Here is a 21,676-nt window from a genome sequence, read left to right as displayed (position 1 = left end):
TGTATGTGCTTGTACATATTTTTACCAGCTGAGAACTCGTGAAGAGTTTAGAAAATGTGTAAAGGAGTCAAAACAGAGCCAGGAATTCCTCCATTGCACACAAACAAAGAACTGCTGTGAGGAGACAACGTTTCTGACGCCTGGACCAAACTGTAATGGGCAACATTGCGACTTTGACGGGAGGAATCAGGTATGCTTGAGCATTCTGTCCTTTTTAGGGTCGCATCTTGTGACATCACATCTTGTTTTTGGTTCGTTTAGATACAAACATACTTGGTGCAACTTTAAGTTTTTGTCATGCCACTCACCTGAAGGTAAAGGATCCAGTGGAGATGTTCACCCACACCTGAAGCATCAGCGCCTTAGAGCCCATGGAGAGGACATGGAGGAGGCATCTGTCTGCCTGCTGGTCCGTGACATGTGCGGGACCATGTAGGGACTCTACCAGAGACGCCTCCTCTTCTGGAACACACAGCCAAACACACTGATCAAACGATTCTTGGAGTGGGTGGTATTCATTTATCAGTGACTAAAACTAAAACTATTACAAAGTATTTTCAGTAACTGAATTAATGCTGAAATCAAATACTTGAAAAACTTAAACTTAAAATAACCTAAAATTAAAAATGTTGTCTTGGCAAAAAACTGAAATGAATAAGTTTAAGTTGAAGCACTAAGTAGTCGGTACCAACACCAGTGAAATTTTGCAATTCTCTGTACCAATTTCGGTACCAGAGCAAAAACTGTTGAATCAAATGCTTTAAAAATTCTTAATTGTACAATGAATTTCTTATTTACATCATGTTTACACTTTGTTGGTTATAATGAAAGGATTGATGTGCGGCTCATGTTGAACAAAACAAAACCTGTGTTAAGTGTATTCTGACTAACTTAAAGTAATAAAAAGAACAAAAGCACATAAAAACATTACTAAAACTAAAATTAACAATATTTTCGGTAATTGAATTCAAACTGAAATAAAATAAAACAAACATATGAAAAACTTAAAATAAATAAATATGTTGCTTTGGCAACTAACTGAAATAAAAAAAATTAAGCTGAAATATTAAAATTACTAAAACTTAAAAATATATAAATAGAAAAAACTAATAAAAATAACAAAAGCACATAACATTACTAAAACTTAAACTAAAATGAAAATGAAAACTGAAAATATATATTTTCAGTAATTAAATTAAAGCTGAAACAAAACAAAACAAATATTTTGTTAGTTGCCTTTGCAACTAACAGAAATAAGTTTAAAGTACTTCATTTAAACTGAACTTAAACTGAAATAAAAATAAATTAAATAAAAAATAGATATACTCAGAAAAGCTGAAAATATCAAAATAAAATATAATTCAAAATAATAATAAATACTATAGTATATAAATAATACCAATCTGTGTTACAACCTTATACAAAGATAAAAAGAAGAAGAAGAAGAAAAGAATCTAGAATGATCTTCTTACCCTTCTTAGAAAGGCCGTCCTCATCCTTCCCCGCTCGTACCCACAGCGAGGCGCTGAAGCCACTGGCCATGTGAGGCCAGCAGTTCTGTCCCACTAAGGGCAGGTGGAAGGGTGCAGTGTGCCAGGGAGAAGAGCGCAGATGACCAGGCCTGCTCATGTCTGCTTCACCACGTCCTAGGGGTAATTTACCCCTCAAAAGAGAGTTTACTCCACCCTTACCCACAACCGCCCCATGAGGCCTCGTCCCAGGGGAGGAGCTCAAGCCAGGAACCCCTGTGCCAGGGATCACGGGAAAGGACATGAAGTAGAGGGGCTCTGTGTCCGAGTTAGCCTCCACAATCTGGAGCACGCCTCTCAACAAGATCTCCTACAGATGATGAAAGAAAATAAATAATTTCAGTATAATCTGAACAATTCCTGATAGATTCACAAAACAATCCATGCTGGCATAATCCATAATGCAAGCCATTGACAGGTTTCGTGAAATTTACACACCGATGGTGCCCGTCTCTGTTGCCTGGTACAATGAAAGTGAACTAACACTGTCATAAGTCCTGAACAAGAGACTCTCGGTGCGTCCCAATTCACATACTATTCATCCTAAATAGTATTTGAAATCAGAATTAGTGTGTCCCAAATCGTAGTATGTTGAAATGAGTATTCCAAAGACACCCGGATGGTCTACTTTTCCAGTTAGAAGTGCAGATTCGTGCACACTTTAACAGCTAATATTGCGCGTTGGACAAGGATTCAATTAGAACTACAAATGAATAAGAAGTGTTTAAAAACTACAAACATGGCAGATGTGCGAGACAGAGAGTTAAGCAGAAAGTTTAGAGGGGTTTGAGTGATTAATAATCAGTATCTAATCCGACGAAAAGATATTTATTCAATGTTATCCACATTATATTTCATCTGCAACAGCATTGTGAACTTTTATAAAGAGGCATTTGGTCATTAACTTTTAAATGCATCATTATGTAAACATGAGGAGAGTTCTCTGGATGAAAGACCCATGACTGGCAGATCAACGTGCGACTACATTTCTCTCCGAAACGGTAAGAAATTAAATTAAATTGAATGTGGAGGATTTTGACTGTGACAAGATGATTGATAGGGCAGTTTAAAAGGTTACAGGTTGCATGTAACTAAGCGACAGAGTTGTCTGTTAAAGACGCAGTTATGACAAAGCTTGCCTACTCTTCTGCTACACACTTAAAAGTATGTACTTTTTCATCACAAAAACAGTATATACTTTTAGGTCATAGTATAAGTAGGTGAATTGGGATGCAGCAACTGACTCCCTGTGGACCCTCATTAACACGGTGGTGGGAAAAGCGCATTTCACAGGGCAATAAGCAATACTTCATGGAGGGCATACAGTAGCTGCCAGAAAAAGAGGCTGAAAATATAATGACTAGATACAGCAGTTGAGCATAATTAAGAAAATACTCTTTATATTAGGTGGCCTTAACTACTATGCACTTACATTTAAATTAATCATTTAACACAATGCACTTATTGTGTACACATGTACACTTATATTTTAAAAATACCTGCATGTAACTACATCTTTAATTAATTTCTGTAATTACATTTATAATTACACTGTTGACCCATCACTTACACCTTAACCCACCCTTAAACCCACCCATACCACCAAACCTGTCCATTACCTTACCTGTATCCACCTCAAAAGCAGCAAAAGTGTTTTGCAATACAATATGAACACAATAAGTACACTGTACTTATTTTTTTTAATGTAAGTACATAGTTGTTAAGGCCACCTAACATAAAGTGGGACCAAATACAGTATGATAAATGTTGAATATTCAACAGATGCGGACTAGTTTTCCAACAACCAACTAGGTGATTACTGCAATAACTTTTCTGGAACTTTACATCTAGATCTATTATTTTCTTTCTTTCTATTTTAGCGAAGTTTAAAAACTTTAAAAAAAAAATTGTTTAAAAATGGTTTGAACAATGTAAGGCTGAACATCGTTACTGACAATCCTCATTTTGTCTGCGTGAGATTCTCCAGCTTTGTTGTTGTTGAGCAACCGAAGCATGAGCTGTTAAAGCTCCGCCCACTTCTGGAAAGGGGTCCGGGAGCAGCAGCTCATTTGCATTTAAAGGGACACACAAAAACGGTGTGTTTTTGCTCACACCCAAATAGGGGCAAATTTGACAAGCTATAATAAATGATCTGTGGGGGATTTTGAGCTGAAACTTCACAGACACATTCTGGGGACACCAGAGACTTATATTACATCTTGTAAAAGGGGCATTATAGGTCCCCTTTAATAGCTGTCACACAATAAAAGCAGGATGCTCCACTTGTTTACAATTCAAGCATACAATGATGCATTGCTCACAGTGCAGACACAGTGTGACCTTGACAGCAAGGAAAAACAGATTTGAAATTATTCAAGGATTCATTATGATGCACTAGTCATTAGTCAGTCTGACAACCCACTGACCAGCCAATTTTGAAACTATGTAGTTTCGCACATCCTTAGGACACACACACATACATTATTGGAGAGCAGTCCTCAGCAAAGCATCAATGTGAGACAATAGGAAAAGAGGTGCTCAGAAGTAAAGGACTGGCAATCAAAAAAGAAGGTACATAACAAAAAAGTGTGAACAAAGCGCAAGATAATTAATGTAGAACGGCTGATTCATATCAGCATTGACAAACTAAAGGTTGGCATTACTAAAAGCGTATTCTGCATCAGCATGCCCACTTTCTGAGACTGTGTTAAAAATAAACCCGTTTACAGGATGCTTGATCACACTGATCACATTTGCATTGTGTAGTTTATAAGCTTTTCCTTTTCTGTGGAAAAGGGAACTGAAAAGGTTTTGATACAGAGTTGTGTATCAGTTCATTTTGGCCTCATTTAAATGTAAGTTGCACTTACAGTGGGCGGAGTCTTCTCCAGGAAGAGGCGGGTCAACAGGGCGAGTTCCTCCGCTGTGATACTGTCACTCACCATGGCAACGAGCAGCTCCATCAGTATTGTCTGGCTCTCTGAAGGGTACAACAGGCCATGGAGCAATTATAATAATGTTTAAGATTAGAATGATTACCAACAAATAAACTCAAAGGGAATTTGGGGAAATATGCATAGTTGAAGTTTGAAAGAAATATAAACCTTTATAGGAGGCATCTGATTGGCTGAGAATGTTTTGAAATCCAGTGAGAATTGCTTTCACACCACCCTGACAAGAGAAAAAGAGCATGATGGGTCACATTTCTTCATAAATACAGTAAAGATGATTTAATCCAGCTGGTCTGAGTATTCAAACATATCAATATTTTGACAGTGAGTTTCACTCCTCGGAAATTCATTATTGACAATGGGATAAAGTGAAAATAAACTAAATCTCAAATTCTAAATAAATCCTGTAAATATTTCTCCATCATAAATCCTGAAGAATTGTCAAAAAATGTAGCTGCAAAGCTTCTTTTTTTTTTTTTTTACAACCAAAATAACAAAAAAAAAAAAATAAATCTCCAATTGCTAAAAGGTTTGCAAAAGGTCACCTTGTTCCTGCTACATAGGTTCATAGGTGTTGTCTTTGGTTTCAAGTATACTCTTTCAACTAGTTACTTAGAACAAAAAACTTTCTACCAAACAAAGGTAAGTTACTTAGACAAAAGCAGAAGGTCTTCTGGAATAAGATATGTCACTGTGTAACATCAATATCTCGCATACATAAATGAATTAGCATCAGATAAAAGTCTGACCTGCTGGTAGAGCAGCGCTGCATTGTTGTGATGGCCTTTCACGGCTCCTAACAGGCTCTGCAACACATGGCCCAAAACCTCCAGGTCTGGAGAGCCACTGGCTAACAGCTGCAGCTCCATCAAGCAGATCTCCGGAAACAGCAGACGGCCACGGACGGAGCCCTGAGGCACTCCTGCCATTCCCAACGTACATTCCCCCAATGAGACTCCAGCCTCCACCTTTATCCCTGTCACAGCAAGAAAAGACAGAACACTGACTACAAATAACACAGCAATAATAAATAATTGGATATAAAAAATAAATTGGTGGTGGTGCAAGAGTGTTTGTAGCTGAAGAACAAGTACTGTGTGTACCAGAGGCAGCTCACAGCGCACTCAGAGCTCTAGCCCAGTAAAGATGAATTAAGCTGATGGAGGTGCCACGCACTGGAGAACCCGCATGATTTAGCTGTGAACTCCCCTGCAGCTCCTACGCAAGCTCTGGGTGCTTTTTATTAATGAAGTTCTGCCTCAAACACACACACAGAGCACTCCCTCACAGACATTCACACATACATAGATAGACAGATATACAGAAAGACAGAATGAACGACAGACAGACAGACAGACAGATAGATAGATAGATAGATAGATAGATAGATAGATAGATAAAAGGACAGACAACGACAGACGGACAGACATATAGATAGATAGATAGATAGATAGATAGATAGATAAATAGACAAAAGGACAGACAACGACGGATGGACATATATAGATTGATAGATAGATAGATAGATAGATAGATAGATAGATAGATAAAAGGACAGACAACGACAGACGGACAGACATATAGATAGATAGATAGATAAAAGGACAGACAACGACAAAAGGACGGACATATAGATAGATAGATAGATAAAAGGACAGACAACGACAGACAGACAGACAGACAGACAGACAGATAGATAGATAGATAAAAGGACAGACAACGACAGAAGGACGGACATATACGTAGATAGATAGATAGATAGATAGACAGAAAGACAGACAGACAGACAGATAGATAAAACAACAGACAACTACGGACGGACTAACATATAGATGGATAGATAGATAGATAGATAGATAGATAGATAACACGACTAACAACAATGGATGGATGGATGGACAGATTGACAATGACAGATAGACAAACAGACATATACAGATAGACAGAGAGAGAGAGAGAGAGAGAGAGAGAGAGAGATAGAGAGATAAATAGAAAACATAAATAGATACATAGATAAATAAAATGACAGACAACGATGGATGAATGAATGGATGGATGGATGGATATACAGCCAGTCAGATAGATAGATAGATAGATAGATAGATGTCTAAAAGATGTCTTCCTTAACAGAAAAGATGAGAAGCTGAAACCAAACTCAAGTACCTAGACCACATTTAGTTTACTTCCACTTTCACACACACAGTCTGACAACAAACTCACACATTTCAAGCTTTGCCTTCAATTCCCTTCTTTATAAATTATATCAACTACAGGCCCTTGTGGGAAGGTGAGTGAACTTACAAAATCATGCACGGATCTGTGTAATGATCGGTCAAAAGCTGCAGTCACAAGACACAGCTCAACACGGCTTCTTACATCATAGCCGAAGGAAACAATGACACCATTCTCAGGGCGAGAGAGCCAACAACACTACATGTGACTGGGGAACAGGATCACATACCGCTTGACCAGACGTTCACTCAGCCTACCTGATGCTAACCGGCTGAGACCGGCTACCGCATTCCAGATCCTTCGCAAAGAAATTCCTCCTGCTATCAGTGACTAAGGACTTCTCAGCCTTGCTAACTGCGATGTTAACTATTTTTCAAGTTCAAAACATAAAATAATGAGCCTTTACAGCCAACAAAACTACACATGCAAGATACTTTTGGCTCTAGATAATATGTACTTACACTCCTCTCTAGCACATTTACATTTTACATACAAGTGACATCTTGGCAGTTTGACACAAATGACCAGCACAATGCAGACTCTCATGTAAGTATGAAGGGGGCGGTACTACCTTCCTCCTGACGGGTGGAGTCTTCAGGGTTACTTTCACTGTCTGCGTCATAGCCTTCCTCTTCTCCCAAGGGTGGAACGCCACTCACCTGAGCTTCATCCACCTCCTCAGACAGATCACCTGCTGGAGGTGCCGCCTCCCCGATGACCGGAGACTTCTGCACGGAGAGGGAGAAAGATCATTACTAGATGGAGAGATCGATAATATATATATATATATATATATATATATATATATATTCTATAAATTAATTAATTTAGAAATAACTAAAATAGATTCAACATTATTATAAAATATAACATTTTGTTAATATGATTATTAAAATATATGCTATATATAATATATATTATATATACACATATATACTGTATTATATATATATATATATATGATTATTGTAATTACTAGATGGAGAGAATGATAATAATATAAAATAATATAAATTGAAAATAAAAAAATTACAATAAAATAGATGAAACTTAATTATAATATAAAATAAAAAAATATGTTAATATAAATATTAAAATATATACTTCATTATTACTACTAAATGGAGGGATGGATAATAATACAAAAATAGTATAAATATAAATTAATTAATAAATACTTAAATTAAAACAGATTAAACATGATTATATAATATAATAAAATATTTAATAATAAATACAATATGTAATAATTACTAATATTTTATTAATATGATTACACTTTAATATATATATATATATATATATATATATATATAATTTTTAATCAATAGGTAGTGCCAAATTTAGGAACCAAGTATAGTAGGTAACCAAATACATGTGACATTATCAGGTAATTGTGGCATTCAAGTTTTGTGAGGACATTCAAAGCCTTTGCTGAGATACTGCCTGTTTTATCACTTCATTAGCACTTTCAGCATGGTTTTTCTGAAGCACTGTGTGAGGCAGATGACAGAAGAACTGAAGATGGTTTTTGAAACTTTGAAAATTGTACAAAATTTGTACGAGTAGTTAAACACTGTATGCAAATCTGTTCAAAACACTGTATCGCAATGATACCCCTCACGTGTCAAACTAATACTCCAAACCACTGCAAAGACATAATTTAACATTCGGTAATAAAAACTTTAGACATTTAGAAGGCCACTATCTGGTTGGTAAATAAATAAATAAATAAATAAATAAAAGGACCGTGTGTTCAATCATCAAAGTTAGCAAGAAAAGTCCAAAATAACTCTCTCCTACACAAAAACACACAAAGTAACCACTTCTAAATTTTACTGCTTTCATTTCCCTCCAGTGCATCTTTAAATATCAGAAGTTAAAAAACAGTAGTGAAACAGATTAAAGCAAATCAGGCAGCGCAGCAGACTCTTACCTTCTAGAAAATTAGCTCTTTTCAAAATAAAGTAATAAAGTAAACAATCCTTATTGCTTCTGGTGTTGTCTTTGTTAGAGAGACAAAGTTTGTGATTTCAGAAAGCTAGTAAAAAAAAAAAAGAAAAGAAAATATGATTTTGGTCACAGGACCACATCAGCTGACCATTTCCACATAAAATATAGCCCCCATGTGCCCCACGGTGCTCAATCACAAAAAGGCTCCTTATCCGTTTATGTTTGGCCAAGGGTCATTTTATTTCAGAAAGCGGATTTACTTATTAAAAAACTTGAGTGCCAAAACAAATCTTTCTGAAGTCTAAATGATAAAGTTTTACTTGGGAATTACTCGGTGATGTGTTCCACTACAGACAAAACTGTTGAAAAGAAAATCCCTCAATCTTTTTAAGACCATGTAATTGAGAGGATTTACTGAGGCCAATTATATAAATCTTGCAAAAGTTTATGTCATTAAAAACAGAAATCAGAAAAATGGCATTTACAGATTTTGTATTTAGTCAGCAAAAGTAATTTTATGTTAGGGCTATCACTACTTTCATAAGTTACAGACAACAGACAGTGAAAGGAAAAGACTGGGCAATGTGATGAAGGCCAGACTCAAACCTGAGTCACTGAAACAAGCAGCATGGCTGTACAGGATGGGAACACGTATGCTCTTCACCAAGGCATACCTCTGACGGGGACAATACAGATTTATTAAACAATAGGGGTGTGACGAGATCTCGTGCCACGAGATTAAAATGAGACAAGATTTCTCATCGAGGAAAAAGGTGTCTCGCGATATTGCCGTGATGGAGTGTGAGGGTGAAATTAGGATAGAATAGGCAACCGCTATGTTTACATTACACCTCCACGGTTTAATTCAGTCCATTTAATTCAGTTGAATAACGGTCGCTTCAATCCCATCCAGCTCATCCAACACGAGCTGCAGAGTAGTATGTAGTGCAGCAAGAATCAGGGTTCACTGGTCATGTGACGAGAGTAAGTGACGAGATGACTGACAAGACCATGGCAGAGGATTCGTTGCATAACAGAGCCTAAGCGTCTGATAAATGTCTTATCTTGTAGAATGTGCGCTCAGCACCACTGCTCCCTATCCAAGCGATCGCAAAATCGAAAGAGAAAGTAAAACGCGAACGCACATTCAAACGCGATTTCAATACCCCGCATTTTGAAAGCGGCTCCCTGATGCATGCAAATCTCATAATATGAAAGCTGTCTTAGGCTGGGCTGTGAGCTAATTGTCTCATCACAATCCTATTAAACAAGCAACCAAATTACCTTGTCAGGTTTCTCCTCGATGACATCTGGACTGCAGAACATCTCAGCCAGTGCCACACGTAGTAAGGAATCAAACAGAGGAACTGCCAGTTCAGAATTCACAACTCCAGATCGAGAGAGCAGATCCCTGACCTCACACAGGGTCTCATCCACAGACTGCAGCTATGGGATAGAGCACGGAAAAATTACACTCATAGAGAATAAAGATATTGTCACTCACTTAAAAATGTCAATAAATAGCTCTGTTCCAAAACCTAGTTTGCATACGTAGACAGTACCTGTAGATGGAACATCACATTTATAATATCACACTTCTGAAATCAACTGTCGAGTCTCCCAAGCAAGTCGTGCACATATGACACATTCTCAAGTTTAACTGTGTGAACAGCCCCTTATTAGTCAGCTCACTAGGGTTTGAAACAGAGCTAGTATGCACGTCTACTGTACCTGAAAGGAAAGGTCTGGTTCAAGTCTCTGTAGGGCTGAATTGGCACTGTGGAGGCAGATAGCCAAAAGAGCCTCCAGCAGTCGGATACTCTGGAGCGGCCATTCCTCTTCAAGCCTGTGCGTTGGGTCACTTAACTTGCTTTCGACCTGAGAAGGGCTGAGAGTGTCACTTAGTTCATGTTGTTGACTTTCCGCTGTACCTGCAGTTGTCGGTATATTGTCAAATTGCCCTGTAAGAGCTTGAGTGGGAGAGTCTACTTGAGATGGAGTGCTTTTGCCTTTACTCTCCCTCTTTTTCTTAAGTTTGCAGTCTTTGTTTTTAGTTGTGAGTTTCTGGATGACCATCGTCATTAGACGTGAACAGACATCTAGACCTCCTAGTCTGAAGAACTGCCTCTGGAACACTGGACTGGCCATGTACACCCAACGGCATACAGACCAAACATCGGCAGCCCTCCTTACCTGCTCTTTAGAGGGAAGAGCCACATTGTCTGGGGAAAGGCAAGGTAGGCGCCCACCCAATGGTTCACTAGCTGTACTATCATATCCTGAAGTGTCTTCAGAGTCATTCGCAGAGTCTCTGTCGGAGTCTGCCTCCTTGCTCACGCATAGGAAGGCAACGCACAGAAAAAGGTTGATCGTGTTCAAATGTGCCTCACCCCGGTTATGTCCTACTGCAGAAAATGCACCTGTTCCACTTTTGCCCTTTGGGTGAGGGCATGCCTCTTTCAAGCCTTCGTAAAACTTAGTGAGGCTCTGGGGGCCGTCACCAGTCCCACGTGAACTCAGTTCCTCGAAAAGTCCAAGGACAGCTTCCCTCTCCTGAGCTTCTGCTCTTTCTAGCTCATGCACGGCAGATTCTGTGTGATGGTGCCACGCATTCAAGATAAGCGTCTCAAACACTTTTAGCACCCACGGACGAGTGCAGTCCAAGTAGATTAACTCTGTGACCTGGTTCAGCCCATTACAACTCAGGAACAGGTCGCGTACCACCCGGCTGAGTTGGAACACAACATCAGAAGTTATACATTCAGTAAACACATTGGAATCAGTTTATTTTAAAGGCTGATTTAAAGAACAAAAACAACAGTGAATAAGAGGAAGAAAAAGAAATAGAGGAAATACAGCCATACCTTGACTTTAGCAGAGCAGGCAGAGTCTGAAGATAAACCAGCAGTACCTCAACTGGGATGCAATGGGTATGGTAGCTGCAGACCTGGCTGCAAGTAGTTGACACACCAAGTTGCTGGGCATGATGGCTAAGTTCCACACCTCGCTGTAGCACAGGGTTAAAAATATGAGTGTAGAGTTGCCACTGCACTACTGCATTGCCTCGCAAAGTCAGCTGGCATATATGACTGGCAATCTGTTGACTTAAATGCCGGTCTTCCCCAAACACAAGCTCCTGATAGGCCTCTAAAGCATCCCACTTCCATAGCATGTCTTCAGCTCCTCCACTGGGCAGGATACCTTGGAAGCGATAAGATGGAGATGGGGATGTGGATAAGTTTAATTCCTTCCTAGGTCCATAGCCCTGTAGAGTCTCATCTAGCCCAGGTAACAGGCTGCTATCCAAAGTGCAGATGTTGCAGGAGGCAAGCTTGGCCTTTTCAGAGGGCTGACCACCACCAAGCTGTTCTAAGACAAGTCTACTAAGGACACTCAAAACATGGGATTGGTAGCTCCGCAGTCCTGGAGCCTGAAATGCTTGGAGCATGGGTCCTATTACGGACCTTGGATCCATGCAGCAACAAATGCCAACAGCTTGCACTCCTGCCAGCACCTGCAATACGGCAGGACCTGAGGGTGAGAGGCGTTGAAAAAGACGCAAACACTGGTGGGCGCAAGCCGCAAGGCAACAACAGCGTTCAGGGTACCGCACTTCTCCGTCATGACCCTCTGAGTCCTCCTCAAAAGGATTACGTCGGGATGCCTGCTTGAAAGCGGAAACCGGCAGTCCTGAGAGGTCACGATGATGGTGCAAAAAGTGGGAGTATTCGCAGCGACGGTGTCGACGACGTGCACAAAGAGATTGGTGTAGCTGCTCTGACTTGGCCCTCTTGACGGCATTGATTATCTTAAGTACATCGGCTATCAGGCAACGAAGGCGCTCTGATGCCTCATTGCCGACTTCTGAATCTCGAGCTTCTGCTAAGGCCTCAAGGCGCAGAGCTGTTGCCTCGAAGAGCTCCAAGCCACGGTGTTGCACAAACTCATGAACTAATTCAAGAGACTGACTGAAAAAGAAAGGGTTGGAAGCAGAGGCTTGCAAGCAGCCCAGTAGTAGCTGTAGAACACCCTCCAAGAGTTCTGGCAGTAGCAAGGCCCGATGACGGAACCTTGAAAAGGAAAAATCTTCCTGTATCTCTTGCAGAGTCTTCTTTGGCCTTGGAGCAAAAGGGTCGGCTTGCCTTTCTAAACAGGTTCGAATCTTTAAAGTTGCTCTGAGTAGGTCAGTCAAGCTTCGACGCAGATTATCAGGCAGTGTCTCATTTTGACCCACATCTACAAACATCAAGTGCAGAATAGTGCGTAAAAGCATTCTTTGAACAAGTGCAATTGGCTCCTCAGTCCAGCCTCCAGCTAGCTCATCGATCCCACCTCCACCACCGGGACCACAGCAGTCACCAAACTCTGTAAGTATCTCTGTGAGCGTGGGAACAACACTGACTGCCAAGCCTGGGTTATGATTGATGGTCATGTCAAATTTGCAGACCTTTTCCAGAAGGGAAAGCAGAACATGGCAAAGGTCAAAAGGCGAGTTCTCCATTCGGTTGAAGATGGAGAGAGTTGTTGGGTCTGTTAGCATGTTAGGATCCAGTGTGTGAGATCCAAATAGTCTCATGTGAGGTTGGGATGGCTCAATGGTGCTCATGGTATCGGGAGTGGGATGTTGCAATGCTGGTTGTGATGGATTGTTGGACTGGTGAAGCTGGCAACTAACACGAATGGCCGAACTGTGGAATCTGCGATGCTTGCTCCCAGTGTTTGAGGTTTTATCATCCGAGTTGGCTTCAGAATCTGATGTGGAAAGCTGAGATTTGCGTGCATCCCTTACAGAGTATCGCTGAGCTGTTCTGCGTGAACGGCGTGACTTCCAGGAGCTAGATAAACGCTTCCCAGAGTTCTGCACATCACATCTATCTTGCCCCGCCTTCTGAGGGGTGGTCCTTCCCTCTTGGCATAGAAACACCTTCAGTAGTGAAGGCAGGGTGAAATCTAAGATTAAAAAAAAAAAAGCAGAGTATTAAATGAAGAGGTTTAAACTCTGTTTATGATTGACTTAACTAGCATCAACCAGTTATACAACCTGGTTGCATTAGAGCAAGTCATGATGACCTCCAGAGGTCGGTTTACAACACAATTACAGGAACTAATAACTCAACAATGTGGAAAGCAGCTGCTAGAAAAGATTAGCATGCCTGCACTAAATACCTTAGGTCTCAAGCTCAATGAAAAATCCTATCCTTTCCATCATCCTTTAACTGTACTGTTTCATAATTAAAGCCATCTCATGGTTTCACTTGTTGTTCGTGCAAGCAGCTACTTAACAATTCATGGCGTCCTCACAAGATCACTGCCATCATATGCTTTATAAAACAGATCATGTAAAAGTATATCAAATTTCCAAATTAATGCAATGCCAGGATGTCACTTAACCCTCTGGGGTCTGAGGATTTTAACATAATTATTAACATAATTATTTAATTCAAGGTGGGTTACAGTATCCCTCTAGCGCATTCTCAAAATTAAGATAGTTAACATTATGCATTATTAAAGGGCTTTATAGTGACTCTCACCTGGGGCTTTTTCCTCCTGAACGGGAATCTTCCAGACCAAAGGTAGCAGAGACAACAAGAGTGTAAGCAGCTCTTCCCGACAGGTCAACTCCTAAGTAAAAGGTTTGAGAGGTTAATTCTGGATTTAAACAGAATTCTTCACTCTGTCCCTGCAAATCCAATCAAAAACAGTCTCCTAGTGTTGATGGCCACCTAGAAGCAGATTACTTTTCTCACTTCTGCTTCATAGTAACAAGCTTCTCTTGGCAAGCTAGTCTCCAGCGCTGTGCAAATTACAGACAACAAAATCTGTATCTGAAGGTTTTCTTTCGATGGCTTCGGTAAAATACAGGTTTGTTGGACATGAGGTACGACAGCAAGCCTCTAAATACTGGCTCCACCCTCAGCAAGAAAGCATTCCTCACAAGGAGAAGAGAAAGCAGTCTGACACATGTGAATTAAAAGCAAATAAAAGGGGCTGCCTGCCACAGAACTGTGTGACCCCAGGTAAACAGGCATCTGGCAGAATACTCATAAGGTAATTAGCAAAGTGGCTAGGGAGCCATATTGAACCACTACTATGCAAACACACAGGCGATTGATGTTGTGTTGAGAGATAGTTAAGCAGTGCCGAGTTCAGAGAAAAGGCCTGTGTCTTGTGAGTAAGAACCACTCCAGACATGATTCATTAGAACTCTCACTTCAAAGAGAGAGAATGAAGGAGAGGGTGGTGGAGAGGGGCTTGAAGAAAAACATGGGATCAAATATAACTGTCATTTTCTTCGACATAATGCCAAAAATTCTGCTCATAGATTACAGATAATAACTGTGACTCATTCATCAGTTTAAAAAATTTGAAGACAATTTAAATGTTAAGCGCTTAAGCAAAAACAAAAATTTCACATTTCTTAAGAAAACTAGCTCTGTGTAAGTGCATTTTTGCATTTTCTGTAAACTGAGGGATGACTGAGTAGAAATTATTTACTGTGGTAATAAATAGAATATTTATATTAAGAAATGTAATTATTGCACTGTCTCTACATTAGTGTTATTTTAGTATCATTACGACGCTTTTATAGTTTTTTTTATTAACATTTTGATTTAGTTTATATTTTTATATTTTCTGTTTTCATTTTAATAAAAAGTCCCCCTGTAGTCAATAATTTTATCCCTTAAAACTCATCTTTGATCACTAAAATTACATATTTAAACATTTCTTTCCTTGAAAAAAAAAACCCTTCATGCTTTAAAATAGCTTGAATGTAACTCTACACCCTTGCCTCATTTAGTATACGCGGTTCTATGAATATGCAAATTAGCCCCGCCTCCACTCACTCGCACCAGCTCAGAGATCCACATTGACGTGATTGGTTAAAAGGTAGTTTGTGACGTCAGAAACACCAGCGTTTTCAAACCACGTTTTTGAGACGGTCTTTGGTTCACTGCAGTTTTAAGGAAAAAATACTCAGCAATGGTGGTGACTTATGAATTTGCACATGGTTTGTCTTAAAGCATAGACATATAAACAACATTGAAAACTTGATTTTCACCACAGGGGGACTTTAAAGTTTTAGTAGTTTTGATGTGATTTTGTCATTTTTTTTTTTTTTTTTTTTAAATTATGACTATACAGTCTTATAATCTTTATTTCAGTTTTAGTTGCAGTTATTTTAGAATAAGTTGAACTTGCCTTGGCAACTAGCTGAAATATGTTTAAGGTTTTCTTATATTTTATTTTATTTCAGTTAAAGTTTATTTTATTTCAAGTAACGAAAATCATAAACTATAATAACCCTGGTTTACACTGTAATATAAAGCAACAAACACTGCCCATTACAGTAAACAAAGCTGTCTGCATTTCAAGCATGCAAAACAACATTGCTTCTAGTTTTGCTATGTCATAATGTGCTGCTCGCTTGCAGTGTCTCTACAGAGAGATGGATGTCTGTACTTAGGGCTTCACTGCTCAATGATTTTCCAGTAGATTTCCTCGTGTTTGCAAGTAAAGAGCAAGAAAGAAACAGCAAGAATACATTCCCAGGGCCCATTCATTAAGCCTGCAAGCAGGCCATAAAATAGATAGAAAAGATAAAACAGCATGAATGAACACAGTGGTCTAATGTCAAGCTTCATAGACCATCATTTTTGTTATATGAAACATTTATGTATACAGAGGCAAATCAACAAAGCTCAATGAAAGTCTTATGATATAATATACATTTTGAGACATATGTCTTGGTCACTGCAAAATACTATAGTGATTTTTTAAAATGTTTTTGAAAGAAATATCTTCTGCATTTGCTTGATGAAAAATACAGTAAAAACAGTAATATTGTAAAATATTATTACAATTTACAATAACTGTTTCCTATTTGTAAATATTTTAAAATATAATTTATTCCTGAATTTTCAGCATCATTACTCCAGTCTTCAGTGTCACATGATCCTTCAGAAATCATTCTAATATGATGATTTGCTGCTCTAGAAACATTTCTGATTATTATCAATGTTGAAAACAGCTGTGATGCTTCATATTTTTGTGGAAACCGTGATACATTATGATTCAAAAGTTTTGATCTTTTTTAAGGAATAGAAATTCATACTTATATTCAACAAGGATGCATTAAATTGACGGTAATTTGAAAAGTGACAGTAAAGACATTCATAATGTTACAAAAGATTTCTGTTAAATAAATACTGTTCTTTTCTATTTATCAAAGAATCCTGAAATAAACTATCAGAGTTTCCACAAAAAAATATTAAGTAGAAAAAAACATTATTAATAATTGAGCATCAATAATAATTGAGCAGCAAATCAGCATATTAGAATGATTTCTGAAGGATCATGTGACACTGAAAACTGCAGTAATGATGCTGAAAATTCAGCTTTGCATCACAGAAATAAATTACATTTTAGAATATATTAAAATATAAAACAGTTATTTTAATTTGTATTAATAATTCACAATATTACTGTTTTACTGTATTTTGGCTGTATAAATGCAGCCTTGGTGAGCAGAAGAAACTTCTTTCAAAAACATAAAAAAAAAATCTTAATTATACCAAACTTTTGACAGTCAATGTATGAGTAAAAATATATTAAAATGAAGCTTCTCTGACCGACCTGGTCAATGACAGAGTCCAAGGTGCTGAGGAGCAGGAACCCACGTCCACGCACCAGATACTCTCCCAGAGCCACCATGTGACTCTCCTCCTCATCCTCCGCCCGCTGGGCCACCGCACTACACAACTGGTGCACATCCGTAAGGAACTCCCGAGCCAGGGTGTTACTGGCCCCACTCATGTCCGAGCTAATGGAGGAAAGAAAACGAGAGCATGAATGCATGTAAATCACCTGCTCGGGTGCTCAAATAATCTCAGAGCTTTGCTTTAGTTTCAGATATATTACAAAGTTCTCTTTTTTGTATAAATTAACAAGAAATAAACAGTGAGCAGTGAAACTGCTCAGATGGTTTCATGTTCCATAAAGTCATTTTTTTTTTTTAAAAATATAAATGGATTTAGGTACAAGAAAAGTATTATGCAGTCTGTCTGTCAACAGCCCTTGAACGGGAGTGCAGTTAAGATGCTGCCTATGTAGGAAGCTGACTAAGTTTGCTCAATCATATGAATAATCCAGTTAACCATTTAAAACTCGATCAGTGATTTATGGTTTGCACACAGACTATGATAGAGTTTTTCCTGTACTGAAAATATAAGCGTTTTTTATGAAGAGCATCAAAGGTTTCTATTTACAACACGCTTTTGCAGCGTTGAGCTTTGTAGCCAATCACAGACAGCGCGAGTTCGATTAATCCTTTAATCATAACCAACAAAGTATAAACACAATGTCAATAAGAGATTCACTGCACAGCATAGACAGCTTCACTGATCATAACGCAGCTTTGTGTACCTCGCGCTGAAGTAATTGATAGCTTCAGTGATTATAATGGCAGCGAACATTTCTCGCTTTCTGTATATAATATATATTTTTTCATGCTGTTAACTACAAATAGCAAAATTTCTGGATTGCCAAGCGTATTTAAATATACAACTGAATCCGACTGACAGTGATAACCATAGCAATGGAAGGAATTAAATACTGTGTACTGTATCTGAAGTCTTGGAGAGTAAATGCAAAATAACAGACCATTTTTGACCTAGAAAAAACCCTGTACAACTATGTGAGGCCTGACAGGAACTACAGTGATGTTATGCAACAAGATTAGGCTTCATGGACACGGACAGCAGATCCTGTCATCAGACACGGACCCAAGCGTACTGTATCGCATCAACCAGTTATTCCATCCACCACATCAATCGCTGGACAGGATTTCAGTCGTCTCACTTTACCACAGTCAGTAGAACAAACAGTCTCAAGAAGCATAACAATTCCCAAACACTGATTTAACCTCATTATTTTGAAGACATAAAGAGTGATCTCAATAAATATCCATCATATTACACTGCAAAATCAAGAGAATAAATGATATTTGAATATATATATATATATGTATATATAGACTCGTGTTCACAGAAAGATGCGAGCCAGTATCGAGGTCTCTTTCACGCTTGAACAAACAAAAACACACAGAGTTATGACATAAGAGCAGTCTTAAATGAGTTAAATAACATCTTAAATGAACTTAAAGGAGTTGTGAGAAAATTAGATGCGCATCAGATCCGCGTCATGTTCGGCAGCGGTAGCTCTTAAACTCACAGAAGCCTAATAAACCAGTTGCTGTGATGTCTGTCATTAATGTTCATCAAAGAACAAAGGTAACAGAAAATTGTAGCTTTGATAAGGATTAATCTATATTTAATATATCATTTATGCAGTGAAGACTGTAAAGTGTTTGACAACTTTGACAATTTCTGCATATTTCCTACCTGTTAGACAGGTAGGAAGGCCATATGAATATGATATAAATATTATAATGGGTTTATGTGAAGACTGTTCACTTAAATTAAAAGTTGTTTTTTTTTTTTTAAGACTAATACATGTTGAAATTGATAGCTTTTAGTTATACTGTAATGTTGAATGTCTATAACACTGTGAAAACTTACACAGAAAAATGACAGAAAAATGTGTGATTAATTAGTTATATATATATATATATATATATATATATATATATATATATATATATTAGTTTTTTATTAATATATACAGTCAAACGAAACTTTATTCAGACACCTTGAACATTTCATTCATTAACACAGTTTAAAATAGTTAAAAAAAAATGGTAATAAAATATGACAAGATCTCAGAGTTAAACTAAGAGTTAATATTCATCTTAATTATGTCAGATAACACTTAAGCAAAACATGGTCAGGTCAAAGTGTCTGAATAATTTTTGGTTCCAAATTTTTATCAATTTTTTACTGGTAGTCCACTGTATGAAGAATTTTTGGGTATAATATGTCACAGTTTACTTTATTTTGCTATCCTCACTTACTATACTATAGTGTCCTGCACCCACTAGTAATTATATATATATATATATATATATATATATATATATATATATATATATATATATATATATATATATATATATATAAAAAGGGTTTCTACACATTTTCCATTTAAAAATTCCATACTTTTTTCATACTCAAATTTCCAAACCTCTCTGTAGATTTTTCAGACCATATTTAACAAATGAATCATGCAGCATTATATTTGGTATATAGTACAATCACCTAATTATTTTCTCAAGTTTTTTCCCCCATTAGTTTTCTCTAAGTGATAACATGAGCTTACATGATGAGAAGAACCTAAAACACTTTATAACCTGCAAGTATTCACCTCTGACACATCGGTTTGATGCTGTAATTGTGGTTTGATGTTGCACAACCACCAAACAGCAAAGTACAGTCTGAATTAAATAATCATTTGCACCTTTATCTGTTGCTGGTTTGAGTAGCACATGCACATTCATTTGGTGACGTTCAAAAGAGACTTGCTTACAGTAAGGACAAACAGTTTTGCAACAATCACGAAATTATCACAAAACTTTTGCCATGAATTCAATCCATTTGCATGATAAATTTATGCTTAGAAATTCTTAATTTTTTATTTTAGAAAACTGAATAGGGGAAATAGTCTGGAAACAAATATTTTTCCATACACACTTTTTTTCATACTTTTCCAGACCTTATATATACACCACCCACCCCTATAAACACATGCTCTGTTACACAGTACTCAAATACACAATTTTAGCATTTTAAAATGATTTGCATCACAGCGGCTCTACCACACCCACCATAAACACACCCCGATGGTGCATTAAAGACACGCCTCTTTAAATCCACAGTACGCAGAAACACACACAGTATTCTAGCCGACCTACCTCCTATAACCAGCCTGCAGTGGAACTCAAAATCTCCACCATCGTCCACAGCGTTTCAGCCACATATTCCACTCATGGTCGTAGTAAACTAAGCCGCAAGAGTCAAGCCTGCGTCCGCATGCCTCCATGCTTCACTAATGACTGAATTTTCTGTCCTGCTCTGTAAATTCCATTAAATTGGAATTTCTGATGGAAGCTTTCCAGATTTTGAGTTGATCAGTGCATCACATGAAAGCATGTGATGTCACATGGCCGCACAGAGGCAGGCTGGGAAGCAAACTTCTGGTCAAGCCCGGGGGTGACTTCGAGTAATTAGATTTAGTAGTACAGCTTAGATGGTGAACCTGCCATTTGTCAGACGCTAAAACAATCCTATTACTTAACCCTCTCCAATAGAACATAGAAAATGAAAGAAGATATTTTGAAGAATGTTGGGGTTTAAAAGACATTGTATGGACAAAAAAAACAAACAAACACCTGAGACATTTTTCAAAATATCTTTGTTTGCGTTCAACAGAAGAAACCAAGTCATACGGCTTTGGAATAGGTTTGGTATACAATCCCATTAAGATAATGTAACACTTTACAATAAGGTTAATGGTTCACCATTAGGTTAATGCATTAACCAACACTAGCCATGTTCTTTCCATCCACCTATTTTTATGCATATCTAGGTATATCACATAAAGAAAATGCTGGATGTAAACGCCAAGATGCGCATAAATTATAAAAATGTGCATAAAAAAAACTTAAGCGCTCAATTGAGTGATAATTTTAGTATCCGATAAGAAGCATAAACTACAATGGAAACACATTACCAAATAAATCCCTCGAAGCGCAACAAAAAAAACTCAGGTGACTTTGCCTCAGCAGGGGATGTGATTGGATAACTGGACTAACCAATGGATCAGTTTCATTGCACAGCATCTCAAATATTGTTTTCGTTATTCTGAAATGCCGGAGCCAAAGTCTGTCATCACAATGATTTGGTTTAATTTCCTTCCAGAAGCGTCTCACATGATTGCGTTCCCAAACACCAGCATCCGAACGGAAGAAAACACGACGTTAACTGTGTTTCGTCTGCATGCTCTGAGATGCAAGTCATTTATGATTGAGGAAAAGAGAGGCACAGTAGCTTCCCCAAT

General features: G+C 38.0%; 1 protein-coding gene across 4 annotated transcripts in view; it reads right to left on the bottom strand.

The window, feature by feature from the left end:
* The window catches only part of lyst (lysosomal trafficking regulator), a 94,161-nt gene that overhangs the window by 47,552 nt on the left and 24,933 nt on the right, over window positions 1-21,676 (bottom strand). For all 4 annotated transcript variants that reach the window (XM_051918046.1, XM_051918047.1, XM_051918048.1 and 1 more), the window contains 11 exons: window positions 17,300-17,486; window positions 14,197-14,287; window positions 11,530-13,615; window positions 10,397-11,393; window positions 9,950-10,111; window positions 7,284-7,440; window positions 5,230-5,456; window positions 4,634-4,700; window positions 4,400-4,509; window positions 1,473-1,839; window positions 309-462 (listed from right to left, as the gene is read on the bottom strand). In XM_051918046.1, coding sequence (XP_051774006.1) covers window positions 309-462; window positions 1,473-1,839; window positions 4,400-4,509; window positions 4,634-4,700; window positions 5,230-5,456; window positions 7,284-7,440; window positions 9,950-10,111; window positions 10,397-11,393; window positions 11,530-13,615; window positions 14,197-14,287; window positions 17,300-17,486 — 4,605 coding nt within the window. The remainder of the gene's footprint in view (window positions 1-308; window positions 463-1,472; window positions 1,840-4,399; window positions 4,510-4,633; window positions 4,701-5,229; window positions 5,457-7,283; window positions 7,441-9,949; window positions 10,112-10,396; window positions 11,394-11,529; window positions 13,616-14,196; window positions 14,288-17,299; window positions 17,487-21,676) is intronic.

The sequence above is a fragment of the Ctenopharyngodon idella genome, chromosome 13 (assembly GCF_019924925.1).
Source record: "Ctenopharyngodon idella isolate HZGC_01 chromosome 13, HZGC01, whole genome shotgun sequence".
In the NCBI taxonomy this organism is placed as follows: domain Eukaryota; kingdom Metazoa; phylum Chordata; class Actinopteri; order Cypriniformes; family Xenocyprididae; genus Ctenopharyngodon; species Ctenopharyngodon idella.
The sequence above is the reverse complement of the archived record's forward strand: the minus strand, read 5'-3'. Positions and strand labels throughout refer to the sequence as shown.